Raw genomic sequence first — 22,672 nt, 5'->3', positions numbered from 1 at the left:
ATAAGCCAATATAATGTTTTTATGTTTTGTATTACCATTAAGATGGTACAATTTATTTATGCTACATCATATTAACAACCTTCAAGCAAGAAATTAAATGAAGGCTCAAATGAAACAACCATTATGACCTTTAAAAAAAAATCAAAATTAAGTCTCAAACAAATAAGAAGTCTAATTTTTGCCCTGTCAACTACTCTGAAAAACATAATTACTTATACATAATCTAAAACTATTTACATAAGTTTAGCATAATTGCCCCAACCTTGTTAATGTTTAATTGCTCCACTGATTTTACTTCCTTTCAATCAGACTTCTGATACCCACATGCTATGCTTTATAAGATGAAAATAAAGTGTACCTAACAAACCACATCAAATGTCTGTCCCTTGATAAATCACAATTCAAACACTCTTCTAATATCAGATTAAAGTGAAAGGCAGGAGACCTTATTACCCTTTATGAAAATGTCTTCAATTAAAGAACACATTAAATTATTTCAAAATAGGCCACTAGTCTAAATGAAAATAAAAGAAGTAAAAACAGTGCTAAATTTTGGAGGAAACTTGGGGGGAAAAGGTTTCTTCTTACCATGAAATAAAGTACCACAATATATAATAAAGAATTTGGCCTCAGCCCTAAGAGAGGTCAGATGTTTGTCAGGTTCATGAGAGGTAACCTCTAAACCCTAAGATTTCCCTAGCAAGAGAAGTGTTTTTGCTACTCATGAAAAGCGCTACTCAAGTGCACTAGTTTATGCTAACAAAATGACTCACGGCCGGGGCAACTGTCACCAGAAAGACCATGTGATAAAAAAAAGAATGGAGCTTTGAGCCACGTATCATTGCACCTCTGGACAGAGAAGGGGACTAGAGGTGAGTTTAGCCACTTGGATCAATGATTTAATCCATCATATTAACATAATGAAACTCCAATAAAACCTCTGGACAAAGAGGCGCCAGGGAGCTTCCTGTGTATAGTGCTGGAAGCATAACATATGGAAGTTTTGTGTTTGGAACCCTCCCAGACTTTGCCTCACGCATCTCTTTCTTTGGCTCTAATTTGTTTCTTTTGTTATACTAAAACTGTAACCATATATATAGCAGTTTCAGTGGGTTCTGAATCACTCTAGTAAATTATCAAACCTTAAGAGTGGGTTTGGGAACCTGGGATTTTGTAGCCAGTAGGTCTGAAAATAAAGGTAGCTCTCGGTACCCTCAAGCTTGCAGCTAGCATTTGAGGTAAGAGCAATCTTGTGGGTACTTTCCAGTCTGACAAACCCATTGTATCCAAAAGCATATTGAACAGTGGATACAACAACATCCACTCAAACTTGGTGAACTAACACTTGTATTTACCTCTAATTCCTTCAAACACTCAGTGACAGTCAGTTTAGAAAGTCTCTGGTTTTGGAAACCACAGCAACTATGAAAGGTGTAAAAGAGGATACTAGCTAAAATCAAGGTAGATGAATGTGTATAATAAATAGTGAGATGGCAGCCTCCTCCTCATCTTCAGCAGCCAGATGACTGTCACTAATCCACTCCACTCCCAAAACACCAAAGACTTAGTCTCTGAGGAAAAGGATAATCTAAATAAGTCAGGACTCAATGAGTCCAGTCACAATGTAGAACAACTGTAAGGAGACCAAATTCTTCTTTGGGAAAACTTAAAATAAATAAATAAATAAGACCTACATATGCTGAAATCAGAGATTTTTCCCAACAAAAATCTAGTTAACTGTCTAATCCCCTTACAGTGAAGCCCTAAAAGAGATAGCCTCTCTCCACAAATTTCCCCCTTCCTGAGAATGTTGATGTGCCCCCATGGATTAATTCCAAGTCATTCTTTAGTGACCATTTAATAAATATGCCTTCAGAAAGACAGAAGAGGTGGGAAAAATGAAAAAAAAAATAGAAGAAAACAGACAATATGAGCAGGAATAAAAAAGACCAACATTAATCTCACTGGTAAGATATAGTATCTATGAAACAACAATAGGATGCTACATTTTTAAGTATATTCGAAAATCAACATCAACAAAAAAGTTCTTAAGAATTAAAATGACAAAAAATTATTATAAAAATTGGAAACTGAGACCAAGGATAACTCTCAGAAACCAGGCTACATATATAAAAGACAATGTAAGGGGAAAAAAGTAGAAAACTAGAAAAACCTACAGGGCTCATAATTAGAAGGAATTCCAGTAAAAAGGAATAAAGAAAACAGAGGGAGAGTAATTATCAAACAAATACAAGGAAGTTTCCCAAAACTGAAGTTAAGTGTCTTTAAAGGATCCATCAATTAATTCCCCAGTAAAACAAATGAAAAAGTTCCACACCAAAGCACGTTTATTAAACTGAGACACTAACCATAGAGAGATCTTAAATTTTCAAAACCAAGCCACATACAAAGACTTAAGAATCAATACCACAAATGACTTCCACAGAACACAATGGAATGATGCCTCCAAAATTCTGATGTAAAATACCATACCTGGCCAAACTAGCAATCCAGTGTCAAGATAGAAAAAAAGGCATTTCAGAAATGAGGTCTTTAATTTCACTCCCCATGCAAGTTTTCCTAGAAAACTACTCAAATATGTTCTTCACCAAATGAGGAAATAAACTAAGAAAAAACATTATCTAAGAAAAATAGCTCACCTCTAGAAACTAGCTAAGGCAAGTCCTAGAATGGTAACTATACACCACGCTAAAACAGGAACCAGCCAAAAGAGAGGCTAAGAGAGAGATGTTCTCCTTTAAACAAACAACAAAAAAAATGTGTTTGACACTATCTTTAAACATTTAAAAAAGATAGACGGGTATCATAGCAACAGAACATTTGCTTAAGATAGAGAAAATGGAACACAGAAAATTAGAGAAATGGAGGGAAAGACAATTATTAAAGAAAAATTAAAATTTTACAGAAAGAATAAATTACAATAGTTGGTTCAGCACTGACAGTGTTTTAGATGGTTGTGATAATATAAACACTAATAAAAAAATAAAGTTTAATATAATTATGTTGAGGTAATGTGGGGGAGATAAGACATAATAATATCTTCTAATCACCTTAAATATAGCAATACTGAAAACCGAAAATCAAGAATTACCAATATAAGCACATACAGCTAACTCAGTAATGGCCCTTCACAAGGACTACATCCTAATCCCTGGAACCTTACATAATATGGCAAAAGGGACTTTGCAGATGTAGTTAAAGATCTTCAAATGAGAAGATTATCTGAGACTATTCAGGTAGACGCCCCCTCCTAATATATCCACTAGAATCCTCATAAGCGAGAGAGGAAGGAAGATTTTGCTACCGAGAGGTGATGTGATGATGGAAACAGAGATTGCACTGATACGCTTACAGGCAGTCGCTAGAAGCTGACGGAAAAAAAAGAAAGAATTCTTCCTAGAGCCTCCAGAAGGATGCAGTCCCACCAACACATCGACTTTAGCCCAATTAAATTGATTTTGGACTTCTGACTCGTAGAACTCTCAGAGAATGAATCTCAGTTGTTTCAAGCTACTAACTTTGTGATAATTTGTTACAATGGCAACAAGAAACTAAGACAGCATCTCACTTAAGTAAATGGAAGTAAATTCTAAAAAGAAATAGTTCTAAACTATTAAACTTAGTTCAGGAGGAATAAAGCTAAAGACTGCTGTATTTCATTTTATGTATGTAAGTACTATTTGATTTTTAAAACTATCTTCATTTATTATTTTGACTAAAAAATAATACCCCCACCAAAACTAGAGACCACTCAATGGTACTACGACTAACACGGAATGACACTAAAAAATTTTGGTGACCAATTTTTTAAAATTCTATTAAATATGTGGTAGGCAAAATATAGTCCCCCAAAGATATCCATGTCCCAATACCCAGAAGCAGTGAATAAGTTACATTACATGGTAAACATGAATTAAGGATGTGGATGGAACTGACTGCTAATCTCACCTTAAATAAGATTTTCCTGGACTAACCCAGTAAATCTGACATAATGACAGGGGTCTTTAAATGGGGAGGGAGAACAATGATGTAAGAAAAGACTCAAATGGCCACTGCAAGCTTTAAAGATGGCAGGGGGACATGAGCCAAAGAATCCAAGCAGCTTCTAGAAACTGGAAAAATAAAGTAAGATCTCACCCAGAGCATCCAGAAAAAGACACAGCCCTACCACTACCTTGATTTTAGTCTATTAAAACCCATTTCAGACTTCGGATCTCCTGAATTTTAAGATAATAAATCTGAACTGTATGCAGACACTAATCTATGATAATTTGTTTCAGCTGCAATGAGAAACTATTGTAATTTAGAATAAGACTGTATTTACTCCAATTATTATTAAAGAAAAACTATGCCACTCTGACCAGTGTGGCTCAGTTTGTTGGGCTTCCTTCTGCAAACCTTCCCCGCAGGACACATGTCTGGGTTGTGGGTTTGGTCCCTAGTCAGGACACATATGAGAGGCAACTGATGAATGTTTCTGTCTTACATGAATGCTTCTCTCCCCTCTCTTTCTCCCTCCCTTCTTCTCTCTCTAAAAATAAAAAAATAAAATCTTGAAGGAAAGAAAGAAGGAAGGACAGGCAGGCAAACCATGCTAAGTTAGACGCAAATATTCCTATCCTCTTTTTGGCTGTAGGGTATTATTGCCTCAAAGCACTATATACATATATTAGTTTCCTAAGTGTGCTGTAAGACATTACCACAAACTGGGTGGTTTAAAACAACAGAAATTCATTCTGTCCCGGTCCTGGTGGGGTCAGAAGTCCAAACAAGTTTTCAGCAGGCCCAAACACCCACTGAAAGCACTATGGGAGAATCCACTTCTTGCCTCTTCTAGCTTCTGGGGAGACAGCTGGCACATTTTGGTGGTCAAATGGCTTGTGGCAACAACACTCTAACCTCTGCCTCTGTCTTCACATACCTTCTCCTCTGCATGTTTCTCTATTCTGTGTCAGTTTTCTCTCTGCTTCTCTCTTATAAAGACATTTATAATTGGGTTTATGGACAACTAAGGTAATTACCATGATTAACATCCCCTCCATCTCAACAGTCTAAGATCTCCTCAAAGAACTTCTCTTAAAATCCTTAATTTAACCTTATGTAACTCTTGCTACATAGTAATATTCACAGATTCTGGGTATGAGGCTATGGATGTATAATTTGGGGGCAATCATTCAACTAACAACTTAAACATATCAATGTATTTCATCATCAAACATTTACTGAGGTCCATTTACACCCAGCTCTGTAATGGGTAAATAATGAAGATACAGAAGGAATCTGTCCTGAAGGAGTTCATAAGCAGGTAATGGTGAAAGGTAAGAACTGAACAGTGAGCACTTTTTAGGAGCACATACAAGGACCAGAAAAAGAAGTATCAGGGAAAAGTCCCTCGGGTCAGTTAGTCCTTCCCACCCTTGCCAGTAACAGTGTCAGAACTCTGAGCTACTAGAATCAACAAAAGGTACTGAAAAGTGCTGTAGTCTGTCTGTCACACTGAACCTGGTCACAACATGCTCCCACAAATAAGCCTTCTAATTCAGTAGTTGTAAGTGCTATACCTTTGGATAAAATAGCCCATTGGTAAGTGAAAGAACATCTCAAGAAAAAAATATTTAAAAGAAAATTAAAAGCAGAGGAAATATTTAAAAAATTAAAGAGGAAAAATTAAAAGCAGAAGACAACTGATGGGGAGGACGGGGAAGGACAAGGTAAACATAGTCAACATTCTCTACACAGGCAACACTATGCCATGGTTGAAAAGAGTTTCTGAAATTCTTTAATCCAGATTTCCCACTTTGTCCTATGACCAAGGTTTTCTTGCACCAGAAATAAGACTCTAAAAGGAATGTTAACATCAGTTATAGAATTAAAAAACCTCCTTATTGGACACAACCACCTAAGCATAAAAATACCACATGCTATTAAATCCCATGACAGCGCTTTATAAATTTGCCAATCTCAGAAAGTTAAAATTTACAACTTACACAAGAAATTTTCATTTAACATTAAATATAGAAGCTAAAAAAATAGCTATAACTGAAAAGTCTACATTTTTCCCCTTAATTTTCCCAAGTCAATTCTTTTTCCCATTTCTTGCTTATTATTGACCATGCATAGTAGGTCCTCAAGACCATCACAGCTTTTCAAAAGTACTCTTTTTAACTTATGCCCCATTAATTCCTACACAAAAATTCCTTAAACTCAAAGTAGAAGCAGCAGTGGCTCCCAGTGGCCAAATGTACGATTGGTATATTTTCCTATCACGGATCTTTGCTATTTTCATATTTGATTTCAAAAATTATAAGAACCTTGTGGAAGTTACAGTATTACACAAAAATAAACAAAATTTTAATTAACTTTAATCCTTGACACCAATAAGAATATTACAATGCATGCTTTTCAGACAACTGAGAGATCCTTTAAAGCATAAAATACATGATGCTTTTGCATTTTTCAATGTCCCTAGGATCACTTGCTGTTTAACTAAACAACTAAATAGTCACTGTTGTAACAAATAGTCACATATCAAAGCTCTATCATCTCCCTATTTGTCTAATCAAATTAAGATTGTTAAAACCTGAACTAATTCCCCTAGAACACTCCACCTCAAGTATTTAAGTATGAGACTGCGGTGACATCCTAGATTTTTCACTATGACATACAAGGTGGGGTAGGAGGTGGTTTATAGTTGTGAGTACGTGAAGCACCGGCTCTATTCTTGTATTATTAATTATTTATTACTGTATTATTTTCCATATGAACAACTGAAAACATACTTTTGCCCCACCCTACATGTGGTAGGCTGAAATCCAAAGATATCAGGCCAAAGTTCCTCTCCCTGATTGGATTAACTGATAATTCAAATACTCATCAAAGTATTGCTGTGAAGGGACTTTCTAAATAGTATTAAAGTTACTTACTAATCAGCTGATTTTAAAATAAAGAATTACCTTGGATTAAAGGTATCTTCCACTTTCACAAGTCCATTTTATGCCACTTTGTTTTTATAAAAGACCCTATGAAAAAAAGAGTTCAGCACTTTTGCAGCATGCTCCACGAGCAGCCGTGAGAGTTGCATCACAAGCTCCTTCCCTGGGAACAACACTCAGCATCTCAGTATCAAGCTGCCATAGCACTGAGCTGTGTCTGTGAGCATCTGAGCTTTTATCTCGACTTATTTTGTGCATCCATTAGTAAGATGTGCCTTGAGATACACAATTACTGCTTTGCTTTAGGCATTTCCACATCCCAAAGGTTTCACAGGATTACTCTACTTTCAGATAGCAAGGGAAACAGGTAATCTATTTGGCCCAATGTAATCAAATGAGCCCTTAGCAACAGCTGGCAGAAAAGTCAAGCCAGAGATCCAAAAAAAAGAGGTCAGAAAGATCCAAAGAATATAAAAGGACTTATCTGCCATTTGCTGCCTTTAAAGATGGAAGGGGAGCCCCGAACCAAGGAATGAGAGCAGCCTCAAGAAGCTGAGAACAACCTCCAGGCAATAGCCAGCAAAAAAAAAACACAAAACAGGGACCTCAGTCCTACAAATACATGGAACTGAATTCAGCCAACACCCTGAATGAGTTTGGAAGCAGTTCATCCCCAAAGCTTCCAGAAAGGAATACCAGCCCTGCTAACATGTGAACTCTAAAGAACAAACCAAGCTGTGCCTAAACATCTTGTCCTATAGAAACATACCAATAAATGTGTGTTGTTTTAAGCCACTAAAGTCTGTGGTAATTTATTATGGCAGCAATTTAAAAGTAATATAGATTTTGGTGCAAGTGGGGTGCTGCTGTAACAAATAACTAAAAATGTGGAGGTGGCTTTCGAATAGACCACTCAGTGGAGGCTGAAAGAAATTAGAGGAACATGACCTTGCTGGTGTGGCTCAATGGATTGATCTCCAGGCTGAGAACCAAAGGGTCGCTGGTTCAATTCTCAGTCAGGGCGCATGCCTGGGTTGCCAGCCAGGTCCCTGATTGTGGGGTGCGAGAGGCAACCAGCAGTTGTTTCTCTCCCTCTCTTTCTCCCTCCTTTCCCTCTCTCTGAAAATAAATAAATAAAATCTTTAAAAAAGAGGAACATGATAGAAAAAGCCTAAACAGCCTTGAACAAACTGGAGTATGAATGCAGACTTCAAAGACACTGCCAGGAAGGATTCACAGACTGCTTCAAGAAATCGGGATCTGGAGGATAAGAAGATCTACCTTGTCATTGCAGCCTGCTTTTGTTATACATTCTGATGATCTCTACCTTTAACTGGAGTGTTCTGTACAATTTTGTTTTATATCATTGTTGATTTTGGTTCATTTTAAATCTACTAACTTGCTATTGTTTCTTCTGTTCCATCTTTTTGTTGTTGTTACTTCTCTTTCCCTATTTTCTCTCTGAGCCCCTGCCCACCATCCCTCACCTGCATTAGTGCAAGAAGCTCCTATCTGGCCTCCTTGCTTCCACCCCAGCCCCAAAGTCTCCTCTCCCCACAGCAACAGTCTCATCCCATCTGTTTTCTACCTGTTTTGGGTAAAAACCAGTTGTTACAGTGATCTACAAGGCCCTGTAATATCGGCCCCCATTGCCTCTGACCTCATTTCCTACTATTCTTCCCCTCACTCACTGCATTTCACTCTTCCCTCCTTACTCTTTTGAACACCCTATACATACTTCCATGTCAAGGCCGTTATAATTGCTATTTCCTCTGTTTGCAATCCCTTCCTTAGTTCAGGTTTTTGACTAAATGTTACTTTCACCATAACTACCCATAGTAAGCAGAATAATGCGCCTGCCCCCAATGTACACATCCTTATCCTTGGAACCTAGGAATATATTACATTACATGGCAAAGGAGAATTAGGCTGCAGGTGAAATTAAGGTTGCTAATCAGTGTCCTTTAAATAGGGAGATTATCCTTGATTATCCAGAAGGGCTCAATGTATTCACAAGGATTCTTAAAAAAAGAGGGAGACATGACTACAGAATAAGGATCAGAGAGATGCAAAGGTGCTAGCTTTGAAGATGGACAAAGGGGGCCACAAGCAAAGAAATGTGGGAAGCCACTGCAAGATGGAAAAGTCAAGAAAGCAGATTCCCCCCTGGAGCCTCCAACAATTAACAGCCTTAAGACGGTAGCCCATTGAGACCCATTTCAGGCTTTTCACCTCCAGGGCTGTGAAACAATACATCTGTATTATTTAAGCCACTTTTAAAGTTGTGGTCATTTTTTATGGCAATAATAGAAAACTAATTCACCACCCTATTAAAAACTATAAGCCCTCATGCCCAATACCCCTTTACTGATTAATTTTCCTCCATAAAATATACTCCATTCTCACAAATTTTATAACTTTATTTATAAATGTAAATTCTGTAAATAAATGTATAAGTTCCATAAAGAAAAGGGTTATCTATTTTGTTCAGTTTCTCATAGTCTGGTATTTAATCATGTGCTCAATTATTGGCTGACTGAACACCTGATAGATTATAAATATATGAATATGTAAGAAGAGTGGTGTTGATGATGATGCTGGTGTGATAAAAATACCATTAATCTTAAAAAAAAAACTAGGTATAATCAGCAGCTGTTTACAGCCAATGACAGATTTATAGCTGTGCATTAATATCTCTCAAAACACATTTTATTATTCACTCTGTATTCCTCTTCTTCCCAATCACAACAGCTTTTTTATTACAGTTTTTAATAACTCAGAAGATACTATTAGGCACATATTTTTAACCTATTAATCTTTTGAATAGAATTCACATCTTATAAATTCAAGAGAATATACAAAGTATTTCCTTTCTAAAAGAAATTACTTACATTTGAAAAAAATCTCCAAGTTTGATATATAAAAGAAAACTTGGCAATTATCAACAAAGGTCTTATATTATCTTCAAAAAGTAGAGAACAGTCTTCGATGTTAAAGAGTATTGCTTACCCGTTCCAGGAGTAGTTGTGACAACTCCAACAAGAGGACTCTGCATTACTGACATGTTTGGCTACATAAAAACAGAAGAAAGTGTTAAGGTAAAAATGTAAAGTCCTAACTATAATACATACACAGTAAGTGTTGAAGGGCTTCATTCAATAGACAAATGAATATCTACCAGGTACTGGAGACGCCTATAATTAGCTCACAATCAAAGAGTACTCCCTAACTTTTTTTAAAAATTGAGCAGTATTAATATAAAATATGCTAGACCCTTATTATATTATTTGTTTAAAATAAGTAAAATTACATTGGGTAAAAAGACATTACTTTTAGTAGAAAGTAACAGTGCTATTTGGTTTTAGTTTCCAAGGTAGACAAATAACACACATAATGGTGATTCTTAAACTCACATCAAAAAACCAAAAGATGGCAGAATTTTATTTTTAAATAAACACAAACCATGAAATACTATAGATTCAAATCAGTCTACACAGTAAAATACAGGATACCTATGCCTCTACTGGTAGAAAGTTACAAAGAAGGAAAATTATCAATACCAGTTCCTTTAAATGTGAAAAAATTAAGGACTAAAGTAGCTACAAGTCCTTCTATAAACAAAGACAAAAATATCAAATGAAGAATGACAAGAATCTCTAGAAGTAAATATATATAAATTTTTTAAAACAAAGTATGATTAAACTAAGGAAATCTAAAATTTGGCTATTATCTAGCAACCAGAACCAAATGTTGAAAGAATGTTAGGAGATACACAAAATGTACTGTTCAATTCCTAGTACCTGCTTCTTTTATAATCAGAGCGAGGTTGAGCAAAGTTTCAGGGGGCAAAACTAATTTGGGGTTTGATCTAATAATATTCTTTTCAACCTTCAGTCAAAAACATTCTCTACAAATTAGGACCCTTAAGACTTTTAAACATTTTAAACACAGCAATTAACTGTAACTACATTACTTCTCATGTACTATCAGAGGAGTAATGAAAACATGAATTTACAAGCCAGTGGTTCTCATACCAAACTAAACATCAGATTTACTTACCAACCGTTAGAAAAATACCCGAAAACAGAGTATTCTGGATTTCTTAAGTCTAAAACACCACTGTCCAAATATTAACACAAGCCATACAAGCAATTTCAAATTTTAGAGTAGACAAGTATATTTCAAGCATCGCACTAGCCTCATTTCAAGTGTCAAGAGCCACACTTGGTTGGTGACTATAGTGTACTGGACAGCGAGGAAGGCCAAGAAATGCTGGATAGAGAAGGTAATCTGTTTAACACAATTAATTTTGTTTTGCTTCACAAATAGGCCCAACTTGCCAGGGATATAAAACCTATAGTCAAAATTCACTAAAGGATGCTTTTTGTTAAACTTTCCAACAGCTATGTTCTATTTGATTTAGGGAAAGTCATAAAACATTTCTCCAAACTAAACAGCAGAAATGTCTTTATACAAAGAATGTATCAGTTAAACTGACAGACTTTGTTTCTCTGTCCTACTAAGCACAATAATGATGAGAGAACACATGATCATAAACTCTACTAAACTTCCCACTTAAAAAAAAATCCATACTACCTTTGAAGTGACAGTCAAGTTACAACAGTGGTATTAGCACAGCATGCTGTTACAAACATTAGTTTTAGATTCAAGACTGACTAGGTTGAAAGCCTGGCTCTGCCAGACTAGTTGTCTTACCCTTGACAAACTACTTAAGTTGTAAGATCAGGGCCTGTGCACCACAGGTACTTCGTAAATATTAGACACTTTCCTGTAGCAAGCAGTCCCATCAAAACAGAGACCTCTATCTTGCATAATCTAAGACTGAATATAATGCCATGAGAACACCTATACCTATACCAACCAAAGCATAACATCACCATTGGAACACTACACAAGAACATGATACACCAGTGATTTTCAGCTTTTTTTATCCCATGGCACACACAAACTAATTACTAAAATTCTGCCAATCTGACCAAAAAAGGGGTATAATTTTGATTGATTTACCAAAACACTGTAATAATAATAGTTATTACCTATCCTTTTTGCTCCAAAGTGACTTTTTAAAATATCAGGTGCCTGGACTTGTATATAAGGATTTCTCATACCACAAACTAACCAGACAGAACCTTTTTATGCAACATGACCAATGATGTACAATTCTGTGACTTGTATATTTATGGTTTAAGAAAGGGCATTGAATGAGCATTCACACAAAACAGCTACTGTTGTTTTGGCTGTTGTCATTTTATTTGACAGTCTAACGGGGAAAGAGATAAGTGCCCTGACTAAATAGTCAGGTACTGAATGTTTTAAAAACCCTTGCAGCACACCAGTGTGCCACGACACACCAGTTAAAAATCGCTGTACTAAATCATTAGCTCAGAACTGTGCGGGAGGCAGTTTTTAATAAAATAAGCAAACAATGAACATAGCTCTAAAAGGATAGTGGTCATGTATTAATACAATAATTCCTAAATTACAAAGTGCCCTAAATATGCATAAAACCCTTCATTTGTTCTTTCAGAGAATTATGTATACATAAATGAACTTTCTGAAAAATTGGAATGACTTAAATCATAAGCATTTCTATGTGTATTTTAAGAACATTGTGGGCACGGACATGTGAATACGACATATCTATAAAAACCACAGAATTACCTACATGAGAAAATAATCTGGAGTTCTATTACTTTTTATTTTAAATGCCTTCCTTTTTAAAAAGATTTTATGTACGTATTTTTAGAGAGAGAGGAAAGGAAAGAAAAAGAGAGGGAGAGAAACCTCGATGTGCAAGAGAAACATCCATCGGTTGCCTCTTGCATGTGGCCCAGCCAGCAACCCAGGCATGTATACTGACCAGAAATTGAACCAGCTACCTGTCAGTTCACGGAGCATCGATCAACCCACTGAGCCACACTAGTCAGGGCTGGAGTTTTATTACATTTTAAAGTATATTTAATGGTAAGCACAATTTAAGTAGATTCTATGATAAATGCTGATTCTGTGCAAAAGTTAGACTACAGTAGACTTCAGAAATATTTCAAATTACTGACTCCCACTCTATGGCCTCATAAAAACCTTAAATTATATATTGTGGATCATGAGTGAGGGTATGTGTATTACCTGTCTTCTTGAAGTTAAAGGTGTTGATCCAAGCCCTGGGCTGGAAATGTCATCATATATACTTCTAACTGGTGGAGCTCCACTTTTATCTTTATGAGCTGGTACGACTGGTTGCGGTGGTGACCCACCTACAATGTACAAAATACACAGTGAGGTGTGAAAACAAGGAAATCTTCCATCTTTTTGATAAGATTTTTCTAAAATAATTATATTGACATTATTATTTCATTCTCCTGACCACAATCCTGTGACTTAAGAATGATTTCCATTTAATAAATGAGGAAACTGAGATACAGGCAGTTGCTTCAAAGAAATTGTTCAGGACTACCCTGCTAGGAAATGAGATTTTTTTTCATTTATATTCTTCAAATATTGACTTAAACTTATCTCCTGGTGCTTCTCAAACTTTAATATACATGAAAGTCACCAAAAGATCTTGTTAAAATTCAGATTCTGATTCAGAACATATGGGGTGGAACCTGAGATTATGAACTTCGAACAAGCTCCTAGTGATACTAATGCTGGTGATCCACAGACTGCACTTTGAAGATTCCAGAATAAGTAAATAGAAATTTTAGTTTATAGTAAACACATGTAACATTTGCTTTCTCTAAAAAATGCTTAGCATTTCAACACAAAATTTGATTCTTTCTCACTTGGAAGTAGGTATTAAACCGTTCCAGTCTGTATACACTTGAATAAATATAATCCCATAATGTGGAATTAGTCAAAATTACACAGATCCTATCGTGTTTCTCACATTAAAAATAGATTTAAGTACATAATAAAGATATTAAAAAAGCCAATTTTTAGGGACATAAAATTTAAAAGACATAAAGAGATGACTTTATAAATCAGAGAATCAGCAATGCCAACAGTGAAGCAGCCCATGCCCTCTGTAAGGCTAATGTCTGAGCCTCAACAGTGTATCACAAGCATAGAGCACAGACTGTAAAACAGGACTGGCCTGGGCTTTAACCTCCTTCTCTGTCACTTAGTAACATGTCAGTTTCAGCAATTGCTTTACTGCATTTAGCCTCAGTTTCCTCTATTGAAGAACTGGGATACTACTACATACCCCTCCAAGATTGATAAAAGAATGAAAAGAACAAAATACTGAGCATACTTCCTGGCTCACAAGTACTCCTTATGTGGTAGCTATAATAACAACATATTTGAAATATATACAAAACAAAAATCTGTCCAGAATGATGTTTTTAAGCGAATTACTTCAAATATAATTCCCCCTGACCCATTTTTATATATATAAAACCACTTTAAGTCAAATAATGCCTTAAAGACAAAAGTAAGAAGAGTTTACCTTTAAATATCTACTAAAAGGATATTAGCTCACATTTGGAATTGAACCATTTTTGCAGCTAACTCTCACTACTCATAATCAAAACTTCAAAGTTATCTTTTAAAATATTTCTTTGCTAAAGGCATCATGTAAAAGATACATGCTGTATTAGGTAACAACATGTTGTGCTGAGGACTGCATAGCCTATTTAAAAAACTTCCCCATAGTTTGTGAAGTCCTTTCACTAAACATACCACAAGTGAGAACCTTAATTAACTCTGACTAGAGGTAGAATCCATATTTACAAATTTTCAAATTATACTTCTTTTGACTGAATATTTGCTATTATTATATTTACGATGAATATGTAAACCGAAATTAAATGATCACTTCACACCCCCTCACACATACATACTGGCATCTTAGACTGGATGAAATGTAGTATGCATATTTTTTAATAAGTGGTTCTTAGAATTATAATACCCTCCCCTTATCTGAGATTTTGATACCTGCAATTTCAGTTACCTGTAGTCTGAAAATATTAAATCAAAAATTCTAAAAATAAGCAATTTGTTAAGCTTTAAATTGCATTCTGAATAGCATGATAAAATTTCACATCATCCACCCTGGAATGTGTATCATCCCTTTGTCCAGTGTATCCAAGTTGTATGTCCAGTACAGTAAGATATTTTAAGAAAGAGGCCACATTCACATAACTGTACTACAGTGTATTATTAAAATTGTTCTATTATGTTAATGTTAATCTCTTACTGTGCCTAATTTATAAGCTTTATCACAGATATGTGTGCAGAGGAAAGAACATAGTGTGCATATAAGTTTGGTATTATCAGTGGTTTCAGGCATCCACCAGGGTCTTGGAACTTGTCCTCCGAGGATAAAGGGGACCATCGTAGCTTATATTGCTTACACCTCTATTCTAAGAGTCTTATGCTAAGAAATAGAGGTAATTTTTTAAAACACCGTATTTGCTGTGTATAATGCACACCCAGGTTTTTGGCCCAAACTTTCAGAGAGAAAAAAAAATCGTTTTAATTTTTTAATTCAATTTTTTATTTATTTATACTTAGACACAAAACTGATTATCATATTCCAGGGCATTATTTTGTATAGAGATATCATTATTGCTTTCTAGAGTTACATTTTTAATGCATAAGGATAAATAAAAGAATTAATAACATTTATATAGCTACAGAATTAGTACTACCCATGTATAATGCATATCCTTATTTTTCCCTCAAAAATTTGGGCAAAAAGGGCACATTATACAGAGGGAAAAGAGTAATGAATGGGTTAGAAAGAGTAAATGCTGAACCAATATTCTTTTTAAAATTCTCATACATATATTGACATTACTATGAAACTATTTTAGGCAATTTACCTACCTGCAAGTAAAGGTGATCTCATTTCCATTACTCCTACTGAAGGACCACTAAGTGATCGAGGTTGTGGGGTCACTGGAGCTGGTAAATCCCCCATTAAAAATCCAGGTAAGAACTGGGCATTAACCCCTGGTTTTGGAGATGTGGGAGAACCCAGCATCATTGGTTCAGATCCTAAATGAATCAGAAATAAAATAAGGACTTTAGTTTTATAATATCTATCAAAACAATATAAGAATCTAGTATAATTTTGAAAATTTAATCAATACTGTTAAATACTATAGAACTATGGTTAAATTTATATTTTAAAAACCAATAAAAAAATTTGTAGAGAAATGAGTATTTTGTATTAACAACATTAATCTTTGGCAACTATTTTTGTTAACATTTCACAGGTCTAAGCATCAACACATTTTTACATTTAAGAATTTTAGTTTACAATATTCAAAAAATCCCTAATACACACAGGAAAACTTTCCATGTCTGGTCAGCTACTATGCAACAACCAGAAACAAGAACAGGATACACAAGTTACTTACACAAAGTCTTAATTAATCAAACACAATGGGTTTATCTTGCTATATGTCCCATTTTTTTATTCCTCACATACAAAAACTGTAAATTATGTTTATAATAAAAGTGCAATCATGCATACATTAGAGTACATACAAAATAATAGTAATGACTGGCATCCCAACCAAAAAACATTTAAAATGTTTGGAAAGTTTATTTTGGGGCTCTTTTTTATAAATTATTCATTTTAAGATTAGGAATAACCAAAAAAAGTGTCCCTGATATAAAACCAATTTAAAAAGAGGATAGAATCATCAAAGGAAAATTAATCTTCACAATTTACAGGGCAGGTTTATTATTCCCATCATGGAGATAAGGAAACCATAACTTAGACTCTAATTTCAGAGCGAAATAGCACAGGAAGAAAAACAGGGACTCTAGAGTCAGAGACCTAAGTTCCAGTGTCTCGGCAAAACTGGCATAATCGTATCGCCCACTCACAGAGCTTTGATTAGAATTATAGCAAGTAAAGCACTTGACCCAGTGTCTAAACTGTAGTAAACGTTCAGCAAATCCTAGTTATGACTATAACGGTATCTTGTAATAGCCAAAACTAAGTGACAAATGTGTAAATGAAGAACCTCCAATTTCCACTTTTGAAAATTTAATTTTCAACAATGTGACAAGCCTAAATGTGATTCATGGAATTCAGAAACATCAACATTTTGTATGTTATTTATATGAGTTTTATTAACTATTACTTCTAAACAGCCTCAAAAACTTGTTTCCTACTACCCAAATGCTGTCAGTCATTAATGATTCCTCTTATATCTTGTTAGGGTAGACCTAGATATTAACAATGCAAGTATATAAAAGAAGAAAAAGGCAAAGTAATTCAGGAAAAATATAAAGCAAATACTGAAATAAGGAAGGAGAACTATAAGTACATTGTAATTATTTTAAAGTACTAGTTACTATGTTACTATGATACTACTACATATTTCCAAAGAACAAAAACTAGAGTTAAAGGAAAAGCATTTTCTGAACAGATATTAAAAACCCACAGTAATAAATACAAAATCTTAGGAACCACCAGCTGCCTTCACTTTCCCATCCCCCAAAAGAAAAAAATATGGCAACTGAAAAATTAAGTCACTAAAAGTTCTTATAAATCTGAATATATATTGTGATATAATAGAAACCACCAGAGTGAGGGCATAAAAAACTCTTATCAGACTGTAACTAACCACCCATCAGGCTAAATATCACTTAAAGAGAGGGCTATCTCCCTGTACCAACAGATCCTGCAAGTCTTCGATTCCTTTTCACAGTCTGTATTGTTAAAATAAGCACTGTGTCTTCTTACCTAGCAGTGGCTGTTGAAGTAACGCCTAATTTTAACGTACCATTAAGTGCTGGGAAAATGTTTATTCCTCACCAAGAATATCTGCAATATATGGACTTGAATATTTAGTATCAGCTAATGTCACATTTCTGATTAGGCAAGAAACAGGGAAGGGTTTATTCACATTTGTAAGCCCAAGAAATATGCACTCCAATTTTTTTTTAGTACAAAATTCTAAATTGATCTCTAAATTAATACCTAGACCAACACCTGTACATAAACTTAAATGTAGCAGAGTATCTGCACTGACATTATCATGCATTTAGTTTATGACTAATACTTAAATAGTTCACATTACTCTCAAAAGAAACTTATTTTGCACAAAACATGTAAAAGCGTTATATACTCTTCCAATCTTAAAAAAGGATAAAAACTCACCCTACAGATAAATAACACCCTCGCTCTTTGCCAAACTCAGAATGCTGTGACCTAATTTTCAAATAAGTCTCTTACAGTAGACGGTTTATTTTAAAATTTTCGACAGTTCTCACTAATCCCAAAACTCAGCAGACAAAAAAAGAAATCGACATCCTGTTAACTTTCTGGATTTTTTTCAACGTCACATTTCAACAATGGGAATGAACTTTTAAATATTCATTATGTGACCGCCTGGAGGAAAAGACACACAATACTTGGTCACCTTCTCAAGATTAAGACGAGGAATACCGTGCGAACTCCTGGCTTCCTATTAAGGCCAATATCCCGATGGCTTTCATCATGTGGTTAATTAAATGTCGCACGATTCAAGTTTCCAGTAATAACAGATTCCTTTGGCAAAGGCCCGAAGAGGGAAGAAATCAAACAGGAATTAGAAGCCCGGGTGACCAAACAGCGCTGGTGGGTGACCACACTCCGGGGCACCGCCCACCCACGTGTACGCGGGTAGGTACCTTCCCACCAACAATCTCAGGATCCCGAAACCCGGATCTAGTTTAGAGAGCTGGGGGTCTCAGGTATCCGCGGTCTGACGAGCTCGCGTTTGGGGACACAAAACAGCGCAGCCCGCGTTCGACAGCCGTTTCCTCCCACTCCCCCAAGGGCCCGCAGCTTCACGGGGCCTCCCTGGCAGCGTCAGGGTGGCAATGACTAGAGCAGGGGGCTGACTAGGCACTCGGGGGCGATCCAAGGTCCGCCCCTTCGCGACTGAAACTGGCAAATGAAAGGATGATGATTACTGCCTCCCGGCTTTGCCCGCCTGCAGGCCTACCGCATGCATCCCAGTGCCAGCGAGGAAAAGCAGTTTTTCACTCACCCAATGTGGGCGCCTGGGGTTCCACAGCAAAGGCTGCCATCGCGGCGGCAACTATACTTAGCTCCGGACCCTCCCGATTTTCAAAAATGGCGGAAACTCTCCCCATGGGTAGGGGCGCGCTACCTTATGGGTTGGCGTAACTTCCGGATATGCGCCGCAGTTAAGCTGTGAGCGCCGGAGCCGCCATTTTGGAATGGGCAATGGTCTTTGCGCAGACTCAGCACCTCCGGAAAGATTTCGCTGTGAATGTGATCAAACTGCTTGGAAATTACAGTTCTCGAAGTACTCCGCTCACGCTACGACCCTTGTGATTTTTTTGGTACTTGAATTTCACAGAAGTATGGTTGTTTTATTCAAGATTTCATAACTACCGTGAGTTTACCCAGTGCTCTGTCATTCGTCCGCCTTTCCAAGTAACACCTGGAGAAAGTTGGCTTGGAGCAACTGTTGGTGCCCCTTTCCAGTGTCGGTTTAGTGCGTTAAACTCCGTTCTCACCGCCATTTTTTAAAAATGTTACAGGGAAACAATTTTACATTAAAGCATAATTCATGCTTGCTTTTTTACATATTAACACATACAAATGATAGTGAATAATAGAAGCTAATAGTAAACAAACACCTATGAACCCACCGCATCGCAGAATCCTCCCTGTACCGCCCCGACTGTCCTCCACCACCTTTCTGCTTTTCTTTAGGGCGTATTCAAAAATAGCCTATATATGTGTGCAAAAATAGTTTGTTTAGTTTTCCTCACTAACTTTATAAAAATGATGTGCTACATTTATATCTAGGGTGTTCTCTGGTCCATACAAAACTAATTATCCTCAAGATACCGACCCATCCTTCCTCACTATTTCCTGAGATTTCCTGAAATGCCAAATCCAGAAAGTTTTGTATTTTGAGTGAGGCGATTACAATTCCATAATTAAATGGAGCGTCCCCTGAGATCAAAATTTAAAATTGATTAAATTGACTTTTTTACAGGTGTTTGGGTTGAACTGTGTCCCTTCAAATGATAGGTTTAAGACCTAACCTTCAGTACATGATTGTGACCTTATTTGGAAACAGGTTCTTGACAGGTGTAATCAAGTTTGGGTGAGGGCATACATGAATTACCTCAAAGCTGGAGGCTTAAACCACCACAGATTTATCTTTCACAATTCTGGACGCCAAAAATCTGAAATAAGTTTCATGAGGCTAACATCAAGGTGTCAGCAAGAATGGTTTCTTCTGGAGACTCCAGTAAAGAATCTGTTTCCTTCCTTTTCTAATTTCTGAAGACTAACTATATTCCTTAACTTTTAAAGGCTCTATCCTCCCCTTTCAAAGCCAGGTGCATGACATCTTCTATCTTTCTGACGCTGCTTCTCTCTGTTTCTGTCATCTCATGGCCATCTGTGACTCTGTCTCTCTTTTGCTTGTTAGTTCAGTTCATTAGATTCCACGTACGAGTAAAATCATGGGATTTATCTTTCTCTGACTGGCTTATTTCATTTAGCATAATGTTCTCCAGGTCCATCCATGAGGTTCCAAAGGGTTGAATTTTCTTTTTTATAGCCGAGTCGTATTCCATTGTGTAAATATCCCATAGTTGTTTTATCCACTCATCTACTGATAGACATTTGGGCTGCTCCCATATCTTGGCTATTGTAAATAATGTTGCAATGAACATAGGGGTGCATATAGTCTTTTGAATTGGTATTTCAGGTTTCTTTGGATTAACTCCCAGAAGTGAAATTGTTGGGTCATAAAAGTTCCACTTTTAATTTTCTTGAGTTGACTCCATACTGCTTTCCACAATGGCTAGACCAGTCTGCGTTCCCACTAGCAGTGCTCGAGGGTTCCCCTTTCTCCACGTCCTCACCAGCACTTGTTGTTGATTTATTGATAACCATTCTGGGAGGTGTGAGGTAAATCTCCCTGTGGTTTTAATTTGTGTTTCTCTGATGATTAACGGCATTGAGCACCTTTTCATATATCTATTGGCCATCCATATGTCCTCTTTAGAAAAGTGTCTATTCAGATCCTTTCCCCATTTTTAAATTAGATTGTTTGGGGGTTTTTGTTGTTGAATTTTATAAGTTCTTTATAAATTTTGGATATTAACTCCTTATCAGATGTATTGGTGAATATGTCCTCCCCTTCATTGGGTTGCCTTTTCATTTTGTTTTCCTTTGCTGTACAAAAACTTTTTAATGTACCCCCATTTATTTATTTTTTCTTTTGTGTCACTTGCCTGAGGAAATGTATCAGAAAGACATGTTGCTACAAGAAATGTCTGAGATTTTACTGCCTGTGTTTTCTTCTAGGATTTTCATGCTTTCAAGTTTAACATTTAAGTCTTTAATCCATTTTGAGTTTATTCTTGTATGTGGCATAAGAAGGTGATCTAGCTTCATTTTTTTGCATCTACCTGTCCAATTTTCACAACACCATTTTTTGAATAAACTATCTTTAGCCCATTGTATGTTTTTTCCTTTTTTGTCCAATATTGACTGTAAACATGTGAGTTTATTTCTAGGCTCTCTGTTTTGTTCTCTTGATCTCTATGTCTGTTTTTATGCCAGTACCATGCTATTTTGACTACTATGGCCTGGTAATATAGTTTGATATTAGTAAAAAAAAATTTTAAGAAAGTCATTTTCCTTTTATCACTTGCATTTCAAACTTATACCATTTCAACTGGTTCTTTCCTTATCAAGGTATAAAGATGCCCGGTTTATCCTATCAAAAAAGTTTCCCTAGAACTTTATCTTTTTTCTAACTGCCATAAAATTTGTTTCACATTTCCTTTTCTTTTTCAAGATTTCAAAATAAAAAAAAAATAAGGCTCTTTAGTAGATGGTCTATTTCCCTAACTTTACTATCTTGTTTTTTTAATTCATTACACACTGACTCTTGTGTAGATCCTCTTTTGAAACTATTTACCCCAACTATTGTTCTTCTAATTGCCGTATTAGGTCTGTATCCTTGATATCTGTGGTATTCAATAGCTTTGACAATCTTTTCCTATATACAAGTGTTTTCCTTGTTTTTGGTGGTGGTACACTTCCTGCTCTCTTAACTTTTTACTCTCCCTGGCTCTTTCTTACCTGATTCCATTTTATTCTAACCTGGACATAGAATTGTTAATGAAGCCTTTTTGCTCTCTTTCTCAAGTTTTTGTGTCCTCCCTTGGAGTCCTCACCCATTGTCACATCTATGCAAATAATTTCCATTATTGTATGCCCCTCCTCTCTCTAAAGTCAAATGATATTTTTCAAAATGCTTGCTGAGCAACCTACCAGAGCATCAAACCTCAAAAACAAACTAATCTAATCCCTAAAATCTTCCCCATTTCAGTTGTCCCTTTCCCATTAGTCTCGTAGACACCCAATATTAAAACCACAGTATGTTAGAACAGAATTTAAAGGTCAAATAGACCTGAATTTAGAGCCCAACTTCCCACTTAAATCCTGTATTACTTGGATTGGTATTAAATCTCTGTAAATTTTATTTTGTGTAAAATAGAAACAATACCTACTTTAAAAGGTGGTTATGCTTCTCAGGGTGCCTGGTCCACTTTGCTTTTTTCTGACTTCCACTTTCTCTACCATTAAACATTCAGATACCAAGTCCTATTTTTCTCTCCACTTAATTCCTAGACAATTGCAGTCAACTCTTAACATCTTATTTGCTCATTCAGTCTCTTACCAAATCTCA

The 22,672-nt window shown here is 35.9% G+C and overlaps 1 protein-coding gene across 2 annotated transcripts in view; it reads right to left on the bottom strand.

Annotated features, from left to right (window-relative positions):
• NUP35 (nucleoporin 35) overlaps positions 1-19,068 on the bottom strand; it is a 39,976-nt gene extending 20,908 nt beyond the window's left edge. For both annotated transcript variants that reach the window (XR_008528216.1, XM_054562646.1), the window contains exons 1-4: positions 18,971-19,068; positions 15,804-15,974; positions 13,101-13,228; positions 9,963-10,023 (exon numbers count right to left, since the gene is read on the bottom strand). Coding sequence is in view for 1 of the 2 variants with exons in the window: in XM_054562646.1 (XP_054418621.1) it covers positions 9,963-10,023; positions 13,101-13,228; positions 15,804-15,974; positions 18,971-19,010 (400 nt within the window). In the remaining variant the exon portion in view is untranslated. The remainder of the gene's footprint in view (positions 1-9,962; positions 10,024-13,100; positions 13,229-15,803; positions 15,975-18,970) is intronic.
• Between the last annotated feature and the right edge of the window lie 3,604 nt (positions 19,069-22,672).

Source organism: Pteronotus mesoamericanus, unplaced genomic scaffold, assembly GCF_021234165.1.
Source record: "Pteronotus mesoamericanus isolate MK-2021 breed Mesoamerican mustached bat unplaced genomic scaffold, CSHL_Meso_final scaffold_651, whole genome shotgun sequence".
In the NCBI taxonomy this organism is placed as follows: Eukaryota; Metazoa; Chordata; class Mammalia; order Chiroptera; family Mormoopidae; genus Pteronotus; species Pteronotus mesoamericanus.
The sequence above is the reverse complement of the archived record's forward strand: the minus strand, read 5'-3'. Positions and strand labels throughout refer to the sequence as shown.